Source organism: Hyperolius riggenbachi, chromosome 2 (genome assembly GCF_040937935.1).
Source record: "Hyperolius riggenbachi isolate aHypRig1 chromosome 2, aHypRig1.pri, whole genome shotgun sequence".
Taxonomy (NCBI): Eukaryota; Metazoa; Chordata; class Amphibia; order Anura; family Hyperoliidae; genus Hyperolius; species Hyperolius riggenbachi.
Window position 1 is genome coordinate 341348060 of NC_090647.1, and position 16125 is coordinate 341364184.

The 16125-nt window shown below is 39.6% G+C and overlaps 1 protein-coding gene across 1 annotated transcript in view; it reads left to right on the plus strand.

Annotated features, from left to right (window-relative positions):
• LOC137546706 (synaptotagmin-2-like) overlaps window positions 1-15648 on the plus strand; it is a 165933-nt gene extending 150285 nt beyond the window's left edge. The window contains exons 8-9 of the mRNA XM_068269466.1: window positions 4169-4302; window positions 10907-15648. Coding sequence (XP_068125567.1) covers window positions 4169-4302; window positions 10907-11116 — 344 coding nt within the window. The 3' untranslated portion in view covers window positions 11117-15648. The remainder of the gene's footprint in view (window positions 1-4168; window positions 4303-10906) is intronic.
• Window positions 15649-16125: the final 477 nt, after the last annotated feature.

The following is a 16125-nucleotide window of genomic DNA, read 5'->3' on the forward strand; positions in this document are numbered from 1 at the left end:
TTAATCAAACCTCTGCAGCTGCGACTCATGCGTGGCTTAGGAGCTGAATTAAAACATGCACATGGCAGGCATTGACTGCCAACCCATAGTGTAGTAGTACTTTTGTTTTTAACATTATCACCCTGAAGCTCAAATCAGTTTTTGGTTCATTCACTAAGTAAGTTCTAAAACATGAGCTTAGCCTGTCCCCCAAAGAGACCTTCCCTGTCAGTAGTGGGTATGGCTTTAACCACTTCGCATCCAGACCTTGTTTTCCCCTTATTGACCAGAGCAGTTTTGACGCTTTAGCGGTGTCCCTTTTTAATCAGCAATAACTTCATCTGTACTCGTGCCACTTAAATTATCTATATATCGTTTTTTTCAAGACAAACTAAGCTTTCATTGGGGGGTATTTGGTATGAAATAAAATGTTCCTCTCTATGCATTTTAATGGGAAAAAGTGGGAAAATAAAAAAAAATGCATTATTTCTCAATTTTGACCAATTTCTGTTTGGAAATAAAAGGTGCGATTGACATAAAAACTGTACTGCCAGTTAAAGTCACCCCAGTATAGATATCCAGATGTGTCCCCAGTATCACCGCCTCCCCCAGTATAGCCAGATGTGTCCCCAATATCAGCCCCCCTAGCATAGCCACATGTGTCCCCTGCGCTTGCCAGCCCCAGAATAGATTGACAGACGCACCCCCAGGAATAGTGCCCCTCCTTATAGCCATATGTGTCCCCGACTCAGGATTACCCCCATTATGGCCATATGTACCCCCAGGATTAGTGCTGCCCCCCATTATAGCCAAATGTGCCCCCAGTATGTGATTATTGCCCCCCCCCAGGTGCCGAGATGCACCAAATTAGTAAATCCCCCCTCTCCTTAGTCAATTAGATGCCCCCAAACAAATATGTAACACCCCCTTTTATTTATCCTACCCCCACCCCCCAGGATCGATAGCCAGATGCACCCCCCCCCCCATGAGGCAGCCCCTCTGTGCAGAAATCGTAAAAAAAATCCACCAGCAAGCAGCCTCACTCACCTTACCTCGATCCTGCGACTATCCTGAAGCCCGATCCTCTGTTCTCCACTCTGCAGTCAGCCGCATATTGCCGGGACCCGGGTTTCCGGCAATATGCGGCTGAATGCAGAGCGGTGATTGGAGGATTAGGCTTCAGGATAGTCGCAGGAACGAGGTAAGGTGAGTGAGGCTGCTTGCTGGTGGATATTTTTTACTATTTGTGCGCCGAGGGGGACAGATGAAGGATCGCTGCAGTTCACTACTGCAGCTATCGTTCATGGGAGGGGGGTGGACTAATTGGCCAAAAGGGAACATGTTCCACCCGATCGTGCACAGCAGGGCTGCAAACAGGTCAGTATATCTACAGTACGTGGCTGTGGCTTGGAAGGTGCCGCAGCTGACGTAGATATACTGTAGTGGTGGGGAAAGTGGTTAAATCAGAGGATTGACTTAGCCTCCTTTTCCATTTCCAGACCCACCACCACCACCACCAAGCAATGGAACTCTTAGGGCAAACCCCATTGCCTAGTAGGGTGCCCAATAATAGGAGCAAGGGTTTATGTCGTTATTCAACTGCCTAGAAATTGGAGTAATTAGATAACCACTCCCTCTCCAGTTAATATCTATAGGGGTCTCTTGAGACCCCTTTCACATTCCCTCAATGTGTTAAAGCTAAATATAACCCAGAATTTCTTCTTTGCTCTAATAGATTATTCACAGCATATTATATACAACCAGCATTTTTTTTTTTTACTAGAACATCATTCAAAGGGTTTAGAAGCTTCAATGCCTTCAGAGCTGGCCGCTTCCGAAAATTAAACAATGTAATCTTGTGTTTACTTAAATGTATCAAATGTGGGATGTGACATATTCTCTGACTGTGCAGGAGCTCCCAGACACAGAGAGAGAGCCAAACCATGTCTGCCTGAATGAATGAATGAATGAATGAATGAATGAATGAATGAATGAATGAATGAATAAAAGTAGTTATTAATAAAATGCAAAGTCAGCTCATAAAGCAAAAAACTGTACTTTTGGGAAGCTATAACTTATAAATGAATAATAATACTTATGATCAAATGCAAATATGATAACCGTATGGCATATAAAAAGTAGGAAAACATGTTTTTATTTAATATTATGTCCGGGTTTTAAACCGCTTAAGGTCAGTAAAAAGTCGAGGTTTGGAATTACTTTTTCATCTGTTACTTGCTAGAAGTTTCTTTTTTTTTTTTTTTTGGTATCAGGGACTAGGTGCAGATCTGTGCTGCTATTATATCAGAGCCACTGCAGACAGAATGCTGCGAGTAGATGGGTGAGGCTGTATTTATGTAGGAGTAAGTGTTAGCGGTGCCATAGCAATGTTGAAGTTTTATGCAGGTGTGAGTCATGGGTCTTGGTTGAGAAGACTGGGGTTCTGCAAAGATGCTGAAAATTGTTTGTCTTGTGTTGTTGTGTTTATGATTCTAAAAAATGACAACTTGTCTTTATGTGGAGGAGAGTTAATGGTTCTGGTATAATTACGGAAGTTGCTTTGTGGGACAGTCAGGAAGTTGCCATAAACTTTACTGGAAAATGATTGAGGTCCATCATGCTGAGGATTGATATTTTACAAATTTGCAAATATGCTCAAGATGCAGCATCTCTAATTCCTTCACACACAAGCATGATAAATGTAATAATGTGCAACAGGTTGTGTATTAATGTTCTTCCACTCTTGTCCCCATCCCCAAACCTACAGAAAATCAAATGGTAAGGTATACCTCAGGCTCCTATGAGCTTTGTGCTCTCACTTGAGACTTTTTCAAGCATTCCACAGCAGCCATTTGTGGATTTATAGCTCCCTTGATATAGGGGTGTATGTGCGAACCCTGATGCTTGCCCTGGCAGTTGTCTATATGGGAGAACTTTAAAAACCTTCTGATCAACCCCCACCAATGCCATAAGAGCTATGAATGTACAGTTTATAAGGGCAGACTGCCTCTGCTGAATACTGTACTTGCAAGAACACCTAACATAGCAGTGCAGTAGGCCACATTGGAAGTATGCTTTACCAGGCACTTTTGTACTAATATCAGGGTATCAGAAGGATGGGTGAACCTATATTTATACATTTTACTGTCCTTTAAACAAATCAAATAATATCTAAATAATGTAATATGTATTAATATTTTATACTGTTCAGATGAAATGTTGATTTATTTCTAAACTTGCATAATAAATATGACTAGTAATAAAATCCAGATCCACCTATAGGGCAATGAGGTTTGCTTAAAAAATGCATTTTTTAAATAACAAAAAATATGAACTCTACTAGCTCTAATTTGTGAAAGTACTGCATCAGCACAATGGAGAGTATTCTTAAATGATACCTTTAGTGAGATCAAAAGGGTGCTGCTGTTTTATTCTCCTTTAAAAAATTATATTTCCTGGTGGTCAAGCGTGACACATCTTCAACAAGCATGCAGGCAGTGGAGTCAAACTTGAATCAGAACACTTGATCTATATAGTCAACTCTGGATTGTTATCGCTATTGATTGTATTATTTTATCACTCAGGAGGCTAGATTGGCTTTTTGGATAACCTAATCTTATAAGTAGAGTTATCCTTTCAGTTAGAGAAAACAGGAGGTGGTTAATGTGTTGATATAAGGTTTGAATGCCATGTAGATTATGCTCATCTGGATATTGAACTTGAAGAATAGCAAGGCCTTTACAACTTTAGAAAAAAAAGAAATGTGGTCCTTTCAGTTAGATGGACTTGTGTGTTTTTTGTATAAGGCTTGGTTCCCACTCAAGACAGCCTATTCAGCACAGAGCTGAGAAGAACAGTTCAGTGTCCACTCCACTCCTTTTTTTGTCGCTTTGGTGTCCATGGCAGATGTGTTAGTACCATAGGTGACTATGGGAAACACATCCACGCATCCAGAAAAACTCAGCAATGTGGTAAACAGACCCTATTTTTAACAGTAGGGCCAGTTTCCTGCGCTTCTCAGAGCTGCAGAAAACATGCCTAACTGGTCCGTTTCTGCGCAAATGGAAACCGGCCCTTACTGTGTAAAATACTGGATTTCCTTTCCTATACTTTGTACTTGATAATAATCACTGACATACACCATTTTTATTTGTAACGTGGTTTCTTGTGCTACTTCACTTTCTTCTAGATCCCTATGTAAAGATCCACCTACTGCAGAATGGAAAGCGTCTCAAAAAGAAGAAGACTACAGTAAAGAAAAAGACACTGAATCCATATTTTAATGAGTCTTTCAGTTTTGAGATACCTTTTGAGCAGATACAGGTAGGTTGACTTTCACATATTATCACCTCATGCTGATTTTCTTCTCTGCCAAAAAGTAAATATTGACCTAAAGCTTCCACTCATAAAGCTTATTCTCTGCCTATTATCTTCACAAAATAAACGTTCATTGTCAGAATTGGTTGGTGACTTCTCCAGAAAAAAGCCAACATCTGTCTTGTTTTTTTAAAGTACCTCTGAAATGACAAGCCTTTTGTGAATCAAAGCCCATGGTGGGCTAATTACCTGTCACTGAATGACCTGGCATTGCTCTTTGTTGCAGTAGTCGTCCTCCTTGCCCGGGCCTGGGCTTTTTAATCTTTGACAGGATTCTCCAGTTGAAAACTGGAAGATGGCAAGCTGCACCGTGCAATGAGACCTGTGCTGGTGCAGTGCCAAATTACTCTAGCAAAGTGAAAGCAAAGCGCTAGTTGATGAGCGCTTTCTTTCACTGCACAGGTGCAGTCCCGAACTTGTGCCTAGTGCCTGCGCAGTTCATAATTGTTCTGCACCACTTGGAGGAACTTCGGGGCTGCTACAGAGTTCAGGGGTTGGGTAACGGGAGGATCTGTGACAATACAAGGAAATTCTGTGACAGGTAATATAGCTATCCCACCGTGGGCTTTATTTCACACATTTTGCGTCAGGTCAGGGGTACTTTTTTTAGGTTTTGCATTATTTTTGCGCTCTTCAAATCTGCTGTTTGTATCTCACACGTGCATTTGGGAGGCATTTTGTTTTTTAGTTTTTAGTTTTTCATTTTTTTACCACAAAAACACATCTTGGAATTCGTCAGATCTTAAAGGATGTTCAGAGCCTACCAGTGGGGATGAGATTTCTAACATGCACTACTGGTGTTTGCTTTTCAGGCAATTAGGGTTAGTGAATACCCCTTCATTTTACAATTTTAAGAACAGATATAAAACCACAATAAGGGCCTTTTTCCACTACACAGCTGAATCGCAAAACTGCAAATCGCTAGTGATTTTTAAACCGCTACAATTGCTACTTTATCATAGAAATCACAAGAAGTATTTTCCACTATAGTGATTCAATTTGGAAATCGCAAATCACAATCGCTTTCTGGAGCGATTTTTATGCCTAGTACACACCATACAATTTTCTGTTAGAATTTTGTGTTTCATTTACTGTAAGATTTTCTGTAATTAGATTATTTTCTGTAAAGTACTGGTAGAGACTGGTTATTATCTCTGGTGCATTGTCTTCTGGTTATCTCCTGCTGAGTAGAACAATGCTTAATTGCTATGCAGATAGATGTTAGATAGATAATTTCCAACATGTTGGAAATTATCTATCTGGCAGGTAAATCTAACAGAAAATCTTACAGAAAATTGTATGGTGTGTACTAGGCAGAGTGATAATGCAATGCAAATGAAAAATCGCAGTCGCATAACAGAATTAATGAAAAATCTCAATCGCTGGTGTTTGTGATTGCGATTGCTAGTACAAAAGGGCCCTAAGTCCCGTAAAAGAAACAGAACAGTTTTTATACAAAAAAGAAAGTAGGTAGGAGGCCAGTTCTACACTTGTGCGGTGGAGAACCGCACCAAAGCCCATTTTACATTACATTGCTGCAGACATCACTGACGGTTATAGGCCCGCTTCCCCGCTCAGTGACATAATTCCTGCTGGACAGGAAAGACTCCACTGGGTTTCCTGTCGGTCTGCGTATGCGTACCGCATTGCACTTCGCTGTTTAGACTTGACTGCATCGCCATAGATAGACATGTATTGCTACACAATCCACGTGTTAGACCTGGATCTGGGCGGAACCACAAATAGCCAATCAGATTTCCTCCATTCACAGTTGGTCACTTGGTAAACGAGGTTAAAAATTCAGGGGAAGTGGGCGGAGCATAAACAGACAAATTTCAACCATTTCTTTTAAATGGGGAAAAGTAAACTGCAACCATTCTTAGATGGTTATACACAGGGTTCTTGGCACAGTGGGTTACTGGGTGACTGGGATTAATATTCATGAAAGTGGGTGGAGCCTACAACAGCCAAAAAAAACTTCATCTATTGACTTTCACAGAGAATATTTAAATAGCTGCCATTCTTACATTGTTAATGGCAGAAGCCTATAACTTGGTATAGTCATTAGGTGACTGTGGTTCAAATTCAGAAAATGAGACGGAGCCACAAACAGACAGATGTGTTTGCTTGATTTGAATGTGAACATTTAAATTGCTTCCATTCTCACATTTATGCAGAGGACCAAAAAGCTCGCAAATTTGGTCATTGAGTGACTGTGTGTCAAGGTTAGAAAAAGTGGCCAGACCCAGCAACAACCAAATACACTAAGCAGGGCTTTTGGTGCCCTGCTTTACTTAGCGTGAAGCTTGGCAAGGCTATAGCAGTAATGATATAGTCCATGCCCCATGCACAAATAATTTGGAGATCTGGCGATTGCTGAAACCCGAATTACTTTGGAAAAAGTATTTTACGCCACCATGAATTTGTGCAGCAGGGTGAGCTGTCATTCGCATTCATGCAAAACCCCAAAATCCCTGGGCCCATAGCGTATGTATGCCAAATACATACCTGAGCAATGCCGGGTCTTCAGCTAGTTATTCATACAGATAATATACAGGCATGATTTATCTGCTAATTTGAATTTAGGAGGCAGTTTACTTTAGAATGCTGGAATCTCAGGTTTGAATACCATCAGGGATGCAGACTACATGGAGATTTTATGGTTTCCCTTCTCAGAATGGGCCAGATCCTATTCACTTTTTCACTCAAGTTTCCTCCTAGGAGATAATTCAACATCTTCTGTTTAAAATAACTTTTCAGCACTCTGCAAGTACCAAAAAGTAGGTGAAAAAGTACTGTCAAAATTATTCTGAGTATTTTATTGATTGCTGGTGGCTTAAAAGGCATTTTATGTAGAAGATGTGAAAATATCACCTAGGAGAAAACTTAGGTGAAATTAGATCGGATCCAATGACTTTAGTGCTTCCTCTCATAACCCTAAAACATACCAGTAGCCTACCTTGCTTTTTCACTAAAGACAAGACAAATAACATTTATATTGTGCTTTTCTCCTGTCGGACTCAAAGCATCAGAGCTGCAGCCACTAGGACGCGGTTTATAGGCAGTAGCAGTGTTAGGGAGTCTTGCCCAAGGTCTCCTACTGAATAGGTGCTGGCTTACTGAACAGGAAGAGCCGAGATTCCAACCTGTGTCAGAGGCGGAGCACTAAACTATCACTGTCATAATATATAAAAACACTATCCAGCTACTGCTAAAATGAGGTGTATGCTGATACACGTGGCTAAAACAAATGTTCAGTAATATGGAGCAGATGTTATTGTAAAATCTGTGGGAAACAATTGTTAGGTATGATACAGAATCTGGATGTGCAATGCACATATTTGTGTATCAATCCACAAAAGAAATAGAGGCTTCTTAACCAGTTCGCATTCAGTCGTTTTTCACTTTATGCAACCGAGCTATGTGCACCTCCCATTCATTAGCCTATAACTTTATTACTACTTATCACAATGAACTGATCTATATCTTGTTTTTTCCGCCACCAATTAGGCTTTCTTTGGGGCGGTACATTTTACTAAGAGCCACTTTACTGTAAATGCATTTTAAAAGGAAGAATAAGAAAAAAACGGAAAAAAAATCATTCTCACTTTTCGGCAATTATAGTTTTAAAATAATACATGCCTCCATAATTAAAACCCCACGTATTGTATATACCCATTTGTCCCGGTTATTACACCGTTTAAATTATGTCCCTATCATAATGTATGGCAACAATATTTTATTTGGAAATAAAAGTGCATTTTTTCCGTTTTGCATTCATCACTATTTACAAGCTTATAATAAAAAAAAAAAAATAGAAATATTTCATCTTTACATAGATATTTAAAAAGTTTAGACCCTTAGGTAAATATTTGTGTTTTTTTTTTTTTTTTTTAATTGTAATGTTTTTTTTGTTTTTTTTTTAATTAAACATTTTATGTGGGTATTTTTGGGAGGGTGGGATTGAAATTGTATTTTTTTTTTGTAAATATGTGTATTTTTATTTAACATTTAGCTGTAGTTTACTTTTTGGCCACAAGATGGCAGCCATGAGTTTGTTTACAGTGACATCACTCTAAGCGTAACACGTACGCTTAGAGCGACGTAGGGGGACATAGGAAGCAAAAAAAGCGTAGCTTCTGAGAGAAGCTGTCGCTTTTTCTGCGGGGGAGAGGAATCAGTGATCGGGCTTCATTGCCCGATTCACTGATTCGCTGGCTAACAAACCGTGGGCCGGGAGCGCGTGTGCACACGCGCGATCGGCCGCGGGACCGCGCAGGAGCGCACATGGCTTCCTGGACGTGAGTTTCACGTCCAGGAATGTCAAATAGTTAACTAACACATATGAATGACACTAACTATTGTAGAGTTTTAAGGCAGTCCAAATAAGTCCTTTCGGAGAATTGTACCATACATCAAAATGGGATTGGAGCTGAAATGATGCCAGTGACCAGAATTGTAGTGGTAGATACTATTATTGTATATGACTTGGTATACATTTAATATCCCATTACAAACTCTCTATTAGTGACTTAAAATTCCTCATCAGTATTGTAACCCAATGGTCATTAAAATGATGTCCTGTATTGCAGAAACGGGCTGCTACAGGAGCATTGGTGACATTTTTATTAATTGTAAGGCAGTGCAGATTCATTAGCTGAAGCAGATATTGTGCAGTTTCCCTAGAATAACGTCGTGGAGGACATTTTTATACACAGAACATAATCGCATACTCAGGTGTTTTCAGGACATATTTCTTAGTTTAATGCTTTGTGGTAGAACAGCTGCAAAGCTACACGGAGCTTGACATTGAGCCCAGAATGTGGCTATCCATGTAGCTGTGTTGCTGTAATGGTTGTATATGTTATTGCAACTGCAATGAAAAAAGAAATGTACTTAGAAACCGGTTGAGCTGATGGTTATATATCCATGATGGTTACATATCTATATAGGTGTTATTAGGATTATATCAATTCCCCATTTAAAACTGAAGTCCCTGATTTGATAGTGACTGACTGATTTAGTCTTCTATAGTAACCGAAGGCCACATACAGACATCAGACCATAGTCTTTGGAAAATGAAAGATCACAGACCAATCTTACCACCCTTCCTGTAGTATAAGAGCCATACTCTACACAGTCTTTTCTATGGAGCTGAACTCCACATCAGGAAAAAATCTTGGCAAGATGCTGCACACACAGATGCTGTACAGACACAAAAGATCAGTATCTGCAAAAGATCTGTTCCTACCAAAAATCCATTCCTGCAAATTGCAATGATAGTCTATGAGATCTGCAGATCATCATACACACATGATTTAACTGACATTCATCTGCAGATCAGATCCACCAGGATGGATTTTCAGATCTGCAGATCTGCAGATGAATGTCAGTTAAATCATGTGTGTATGATGATCTGCAGATCTCATAGACTATCATTGCAATTTGCAGGAATGGATTTTTGGCAGGAACAGATCTTTTGCAGATACTGATATTTTGTGTCTGTACAGCATCTGTGTGTGCAGCATCTTGCAAAGATTTTTTCCTGATGTGGAGTTCAGCTCCATAGAAAAGACTGTGTAGAGTATGGCTCTTATACTACAGGAAGGGTGGTAAGATTGGTCTGTGATCTTTCATTTTCCAAAGACTATGGTCTGATGTCTGTATGTGGCCTAAGACTCAGAACACCTTCAGAGTCTTGTGGATTCCCTACTTTGATAAGTTAAAACCATTTGGTGACATGAGTGGGACCTACACAATAGTAGGTCGGTGGTTTGATGTATTGGTTAATCATAGCATTAGACTTAAAAACATGTGGTAGTAGGTGGTAGTACAAGAAGTAGATGGGGAAACCCCAACTTTGGTTACAGGAAACTGTAAAAATGTGTGTTTAGTTGGATTTTCAGGGTACTAGTAAGAAACGCTGTAGTTTGAAATATTGGGGCTGATTCACAAAGCCTTTCTGTTGCATAACCTCACCTTACTCATGACCTCACAATTTAACTCTTGTTATCTTACAAATTACAATTTATGTCTTCTTAATTGACTTAACTCATGGTTTGTCTCTCTTTATTTGACTTAACTCATGATTTATCTCTCCTTATCGGTTTATCTCATTCATTAGCAGTTAAGGTGAAACCTTAAGTCCTGCACACAGGCTTGACTGAGGCGGCCTATAACAACCACCTCTGCCAATAGCCAGGTGTGTGTACAGTGGCCGCCAACCCACAAATGATCCGCCCGGCAGATCACCTCACCCCCTGCGATGGGCGATCGCATTGTCTGTGCTGCTCCCCTCATGGCATCACGCACGTGCCGCTCCATTGTCCCTCTACATCCCCGCATAACAACAGAATGTGTTGTGCTACATAGCTGACACACCTGTACTGGCCGGCCAAGCGATGTTGCCGTAGGGGATCAGGCCGCGTCCCCCGATGGCCGATATAAGTTAAGAGGTGTGTATGCACCTTAAGTTAGCTTTGTGAATCAACCCTATTGCGTGCTATTCTAAACTCTGTTTTGTAATGAGAACTTTTTATTTTTCTCACAGAAAATACAAGTCGTAATAACAGTGTTGGACTATGACAAGTTAGGTAAGAATGAGGCCATTGGAAAGATCTTTGTTGGATGCAATGCCACGGGAACGGAGCTTCGACATTGGTCAGACATGTTGGCCAACCCACGTCGTCCAATCGCCCAGTGGCATCCACTTAAACCAGAAGATGAAGTGGACCTTGCACTTCAAGGAACAAAGAAATAAATATCCCTTCACACACTTACACACTTCCCTTTAATCCCCCCGTCTACCCATTCACTCTGCTGTGCAGACTTTCAGCTACAAGCACTTTCTCCTCAACCACTGGCCTACCCTACTGCACAGCTGTCAGTACTTATGGAACAGTATATGGTGACCTATTCAAAAGACAAACACAGTTTATTTCTTCTTAAAGTGACAGGATCCGAAAGAATTATTTCTGCTAATGCAGAATAACTGCTGAAGGCCAAAAGTACAAGACAGACATCCCCCCCTTCTTTTGTGTGTTCTAGACAGATTTTACATTGTATGCATAATTGGTGGGTTAATAATCACTGTATGACATATTGGTCTTCCAGAAAATGCATACATCACACAAATGAATTCTGACAGTCACTTCATCAATGCATTATTGACAATATAACTTCCCTTACTCAGTTATCAGACAATTTATCATTTTTTCATGATTATTAGTGAGTATTGGTGTTATATATGTTATTGTAGAAGTTGAACAGCTTTTGATTTGAAAATATTTTACTCTATAAATCCAGTAAGACTCATGAAAGGTCTGTAGAGGTCTAGAAACTTGACATATGTGTCATATCTTTTTTAAAGATTGTTAGATTTAATTTTTTACTTATATTTCTTATGCACGTCTCTAGATGCCCCCCCATACATAAATAATCACAAAATCTATATTATAAGCACTCTTCAGTAGTATCAGTGGAAAAAGATGTCTGAGTATAGTCTCTGTATTCAAGTCTTCAGAATCACGTCTTCCATGTTTCTAAAGTAGCTATCTAACTACTCTAGAATAAAGCGCCAAGGAAAGGGAATACTTGCCTGTGCAATCTCACCCAGGGAATTGTATATTTCTTGGGGAGAATGTATTTTTTCTTTAACTAACCAAAAGCAGGTGTAAAGGGTGCAAGAGTATAAAATATCAATGGGGAACAAGTGATTAGACGTTTACAGTGCTGTCACCAATTTTTTTGAAGTGTGGCATACAGTGTTATGTTGAGCATTAACAGAAAACCACAGTGTACAGAATAAATCTGGAGATCTGATGGAAATAAAGATGATCAATGTCTCTTGCATAAATTCTCCTGCAGGACAGTTCCCAGAAGAGCACGTGATCAGGTTAGTCCCTATTGACCATGACCTACTCAGTACTGCCTCCTGTGTAAGCTAAAACCAACAGGAAGTTGAAGTGAAGTATGATCACATGATAGTGCCCAGCTGTGCAAATCTGTTCAAATCAATATTACTTTCCATGGATTCTCCTGTGTGAATTTTTTTGTAGGAAAAATCTGTCATAGCTGATTGAGACCAAAGTGATTCTTCGGAATACTGATAGAAAGAAGAAAAGATTATTTAAATAATTTCTATAATTTTGCAGTTTATATATGCATTCTGCTATATGCTGTCTCATGCTGTATCCATAACAAGGGCAAAAGATGATTCATTAGTGAGTGTTTTTCTTTGTTTTGCTTCAGACATGTTATTAGCAACTACATATGCTATTGAAATAACAATAAAGAAGAATATAGCAGCCTGATGGTCCATAGCAGGCTGGACTTATCTTACCAATTTTATTCACTGAGTGAGAGAAGAAATTAATGGAAATGCTGTTCTCTGCCAAACCAGCAAAATGCTGTACGTTTTAAAATGTAGAACTGGATCAGACAGTAGAAAGCACCAATACTGCATGAATGGGAGAATTACTGCATTTTATACTCCAGACTACCAGGGAGGACCTGCTATTGTGGTTACTTAACTTGATAGGCAAAAATCATTACCTTTGAAGGTCTAGAAGGACACTGCAGGCTTAGGGTTTAGGTGAGATTAGTGTTAAGAAAAGTTTAAAGGGTAAAGGCCCATACACACTGTCAATTTATGTTGATCGACCCAATTCCGCAAGGGACATTGCTGGACTCCGTTAGCTTACATGCTAACTATGCATTCTGGTAAAATGGAGGGTGGTGTAGAGACGATGGATTGGCAGCTATGTGGCATCACAGAGTGAGCAGTAAGAACAAAGCCAGCGGTGAGGTGGTTGTTATCAGCCGCCTTTATTCAAGCATGTATACAGGCTTTTAGCACACAGCACATTTGTACTGAGGACTGGACTAAATTGTGCATCAACCCATGCACTTCTTGACTGTAGCCAGTGTTCGTTTACAATTGAAATAGAGGGTAGCAAGCACAGGGTAAAATAACTGCATGTATTTATTGCAACATTGAATACTGAGAAGGCCTAGATGTTTGGAGCACTAGACTCCATCACTTAAAAGCTGAACTACTCTTCATTATCACAGGTACAGTACATACATTGGAGCAGGAAGCCTGCCTTTCCTGCTCCCACAGATGTTGTCCTGACAATTTGGATTAGTGCTATGAAACAGCTGTAAGGTAAGAGGGTGAGTTCCTTACAGCTAAGCTTCCTTTGCATTCAATATTGCAAATCAATGTGAGTGCTTTATTAGTCCATGACCTTCAGTCACTATGCAAAATAGTGGCTCTGACACAAGTTTGACTCCACTGGCCACATGCTTCTTCCAGGTTCCTGACCAAAATCTCGGTATTGCAGCCAGGCTATGGCATGTTTCTTAGAATGGAATAAAGATGGCAGTTTCCTTACACCTTTCACATCTTAAGAGTCCTGTAATGAGAATGGCCAATACAATACATTTATTTGGCAACGAGCAATCAAAAGATTTGTTTTAATTGCCTATACCCATTTTCATTTACTGCATATATTTTATACCTCAGTTTCTAATATCTTCCAATTGATGATGCAAAATGGCTTACATTGAGACCACCCACTGTTGGAATATATGGAAGAGCACTTCCCTTGAAGGACCTAGACAAAGGTAAATGTTCAACCCTTTCTGCTAACTTGGATCCTCCAGAATTATGGGCATTCTCATCTGTTCTCTGAGCACCTTCTTAAGTAAAACTGTGCTTCAAATATCATTATAACCCTACCAGTCATCTGCTATACTGGGGCTCATTTACTTAAAGGGTGTACAGTGAAGAACAGTTTAATTACATTTTGTGAACTAAAAACAATCCAGTCAGTAGTGGATGGATTATAAAATGCAGGGACTTCTCTGCCCCCTTTTGAATCTTTGAAGTGGATGTATATAAACTTCACTGCACTTTTTTAGAAAATCAGCCCAATGAATACTGAATGGGAGAGCCAGGTATGGAAATTAAGTGGGTCAATGTTAGGATAATAATGAAATATAAGTTGCCAATAACCAAAGTTAGGATCCATATTCACTGGGGCCTGGTCGTCAATATGGCCACTGTGACTTCCTTTACTACAACATACAATCTCAAATACTTTGAATTCATGTGCTGTTGCTTTAAGTGGCTTTTGAATCACATGTGTTGCTGCAATTACAGTGTTTTTTTTTACTAAGATTTTTTTAAGCGATGAAAAGTTTATATTACTTTTTAAGGACTAGCCAACTATTACCGAATGTTGGATAGGGGTAGAAAAAGCTAAATAACTCTAAAGGAATGGAATAAACCATGAACATAAACAGGGTAGTTTACAGGTCAAGACAGATAATGGGAGAGTAGCCATAGCAAGTTTTATGAGGGATTCCAGAGAATCACATCTACTTCATGTCCTTTATAAGCAGAGGCTTGTTTGTGTGATGAGATCTGTGTGTGCCTGCTGGGAGTGGGATGTGTGTTGGATATTCTGTACATAACATGCATGTGACACTGTGTACATACCAGCATGGGGAATAGATAGATGAATGCTTGTGAAGAGTGACTGACGCCAGTGGAATACTTATTTTTTGACCTTTTTACTAGCCTCGCAAATCCAATGTGGCACTGTGTAATCACTAATAAACTTCAGATTAGAATACTTATTAAGATCTGTATCATAATGCTTACCAGTTCTCCAGTGGTTTTGCGATGATTTAAATAGGTAAAAAATAAATGAGGGTGCCAAATTTTCCAGACTTTATTGGCACACAAATGTGAACATTTGGGACATATCTTAGAGTGGGTTTGTTTTACACTTTATATTTTTGAATGTACGCATGCTAAAGAGGAAAATATAGATAAAAATATATATAAATAAATATAGGTATATATGGAAAGGGGCAGTAAAAGGGCGGGTGTATGTTTGCTTACATTATTTTTCATTTGTGTGTGTCCTGTTGATGTCCTATAACCCGCTAAATGTTGACGGATTTCTATCCATGCAATAGATTATGGCCTTTACCCTGGCATAGGGGCAGACCCTTCCTGCGTCTCGTGCTGTCTGTACTATAATCTTGCCATGCTAAGATATAAAAGCCATAATTTCTGAGAACAGAGTATCCAGGTGGAGTATACTCAGATTAAATATGCATGTATCCAGTCTTTGTCTCTATGTTTTCAGGAACTTAAAGGGGTACAGTTAATGGGAGGTACCTAGGTGTGTGCTTCCCCTTTCTAACAACCTCAGTGTGTTTATTGTTTGTGTGAAATTATTGTTGTCTTTGTTATTTTGTAAAACGTCTCCTTAATAAAGAAACAATTAAACAAGAGTCTTATTTTGTTTTCTTTGTAAAACAAATTTTCAATAATATTTATTTTTTAATGCTTTGTTCATTGTTTTTGTTGTTGAGGCTGATAGAGCTATCTTCACTTTCAAGTTTATGTTGGTTCCAGTTAAAGCCTACTTCCAGTATGTAATTTTCTGCCTACTTACCCAAGGGGTCCTAGGTGACAGGAAGTAAGGTCACACCACTCTGCATCTTCCCACATTTAATGTCTTGGCCTACAGTCCAGGTGCTGTCTTTTGTCACCAGGTCACCCGCCACAGTGGAGGCAGCAGTCTTAGGGCTCGTTTCCACTATTGCGGTGTGGAATTGCCTGTATTCCACCGCTGATGAAATCGCATACGGATGCGATTCCCCATGCGTTTTTTGCCGCGAATTCGCATAGGTGAGGGTATATGCGATTTTAACCATGTCAATGCCTGTGTGAATTTACATTGGTACCTA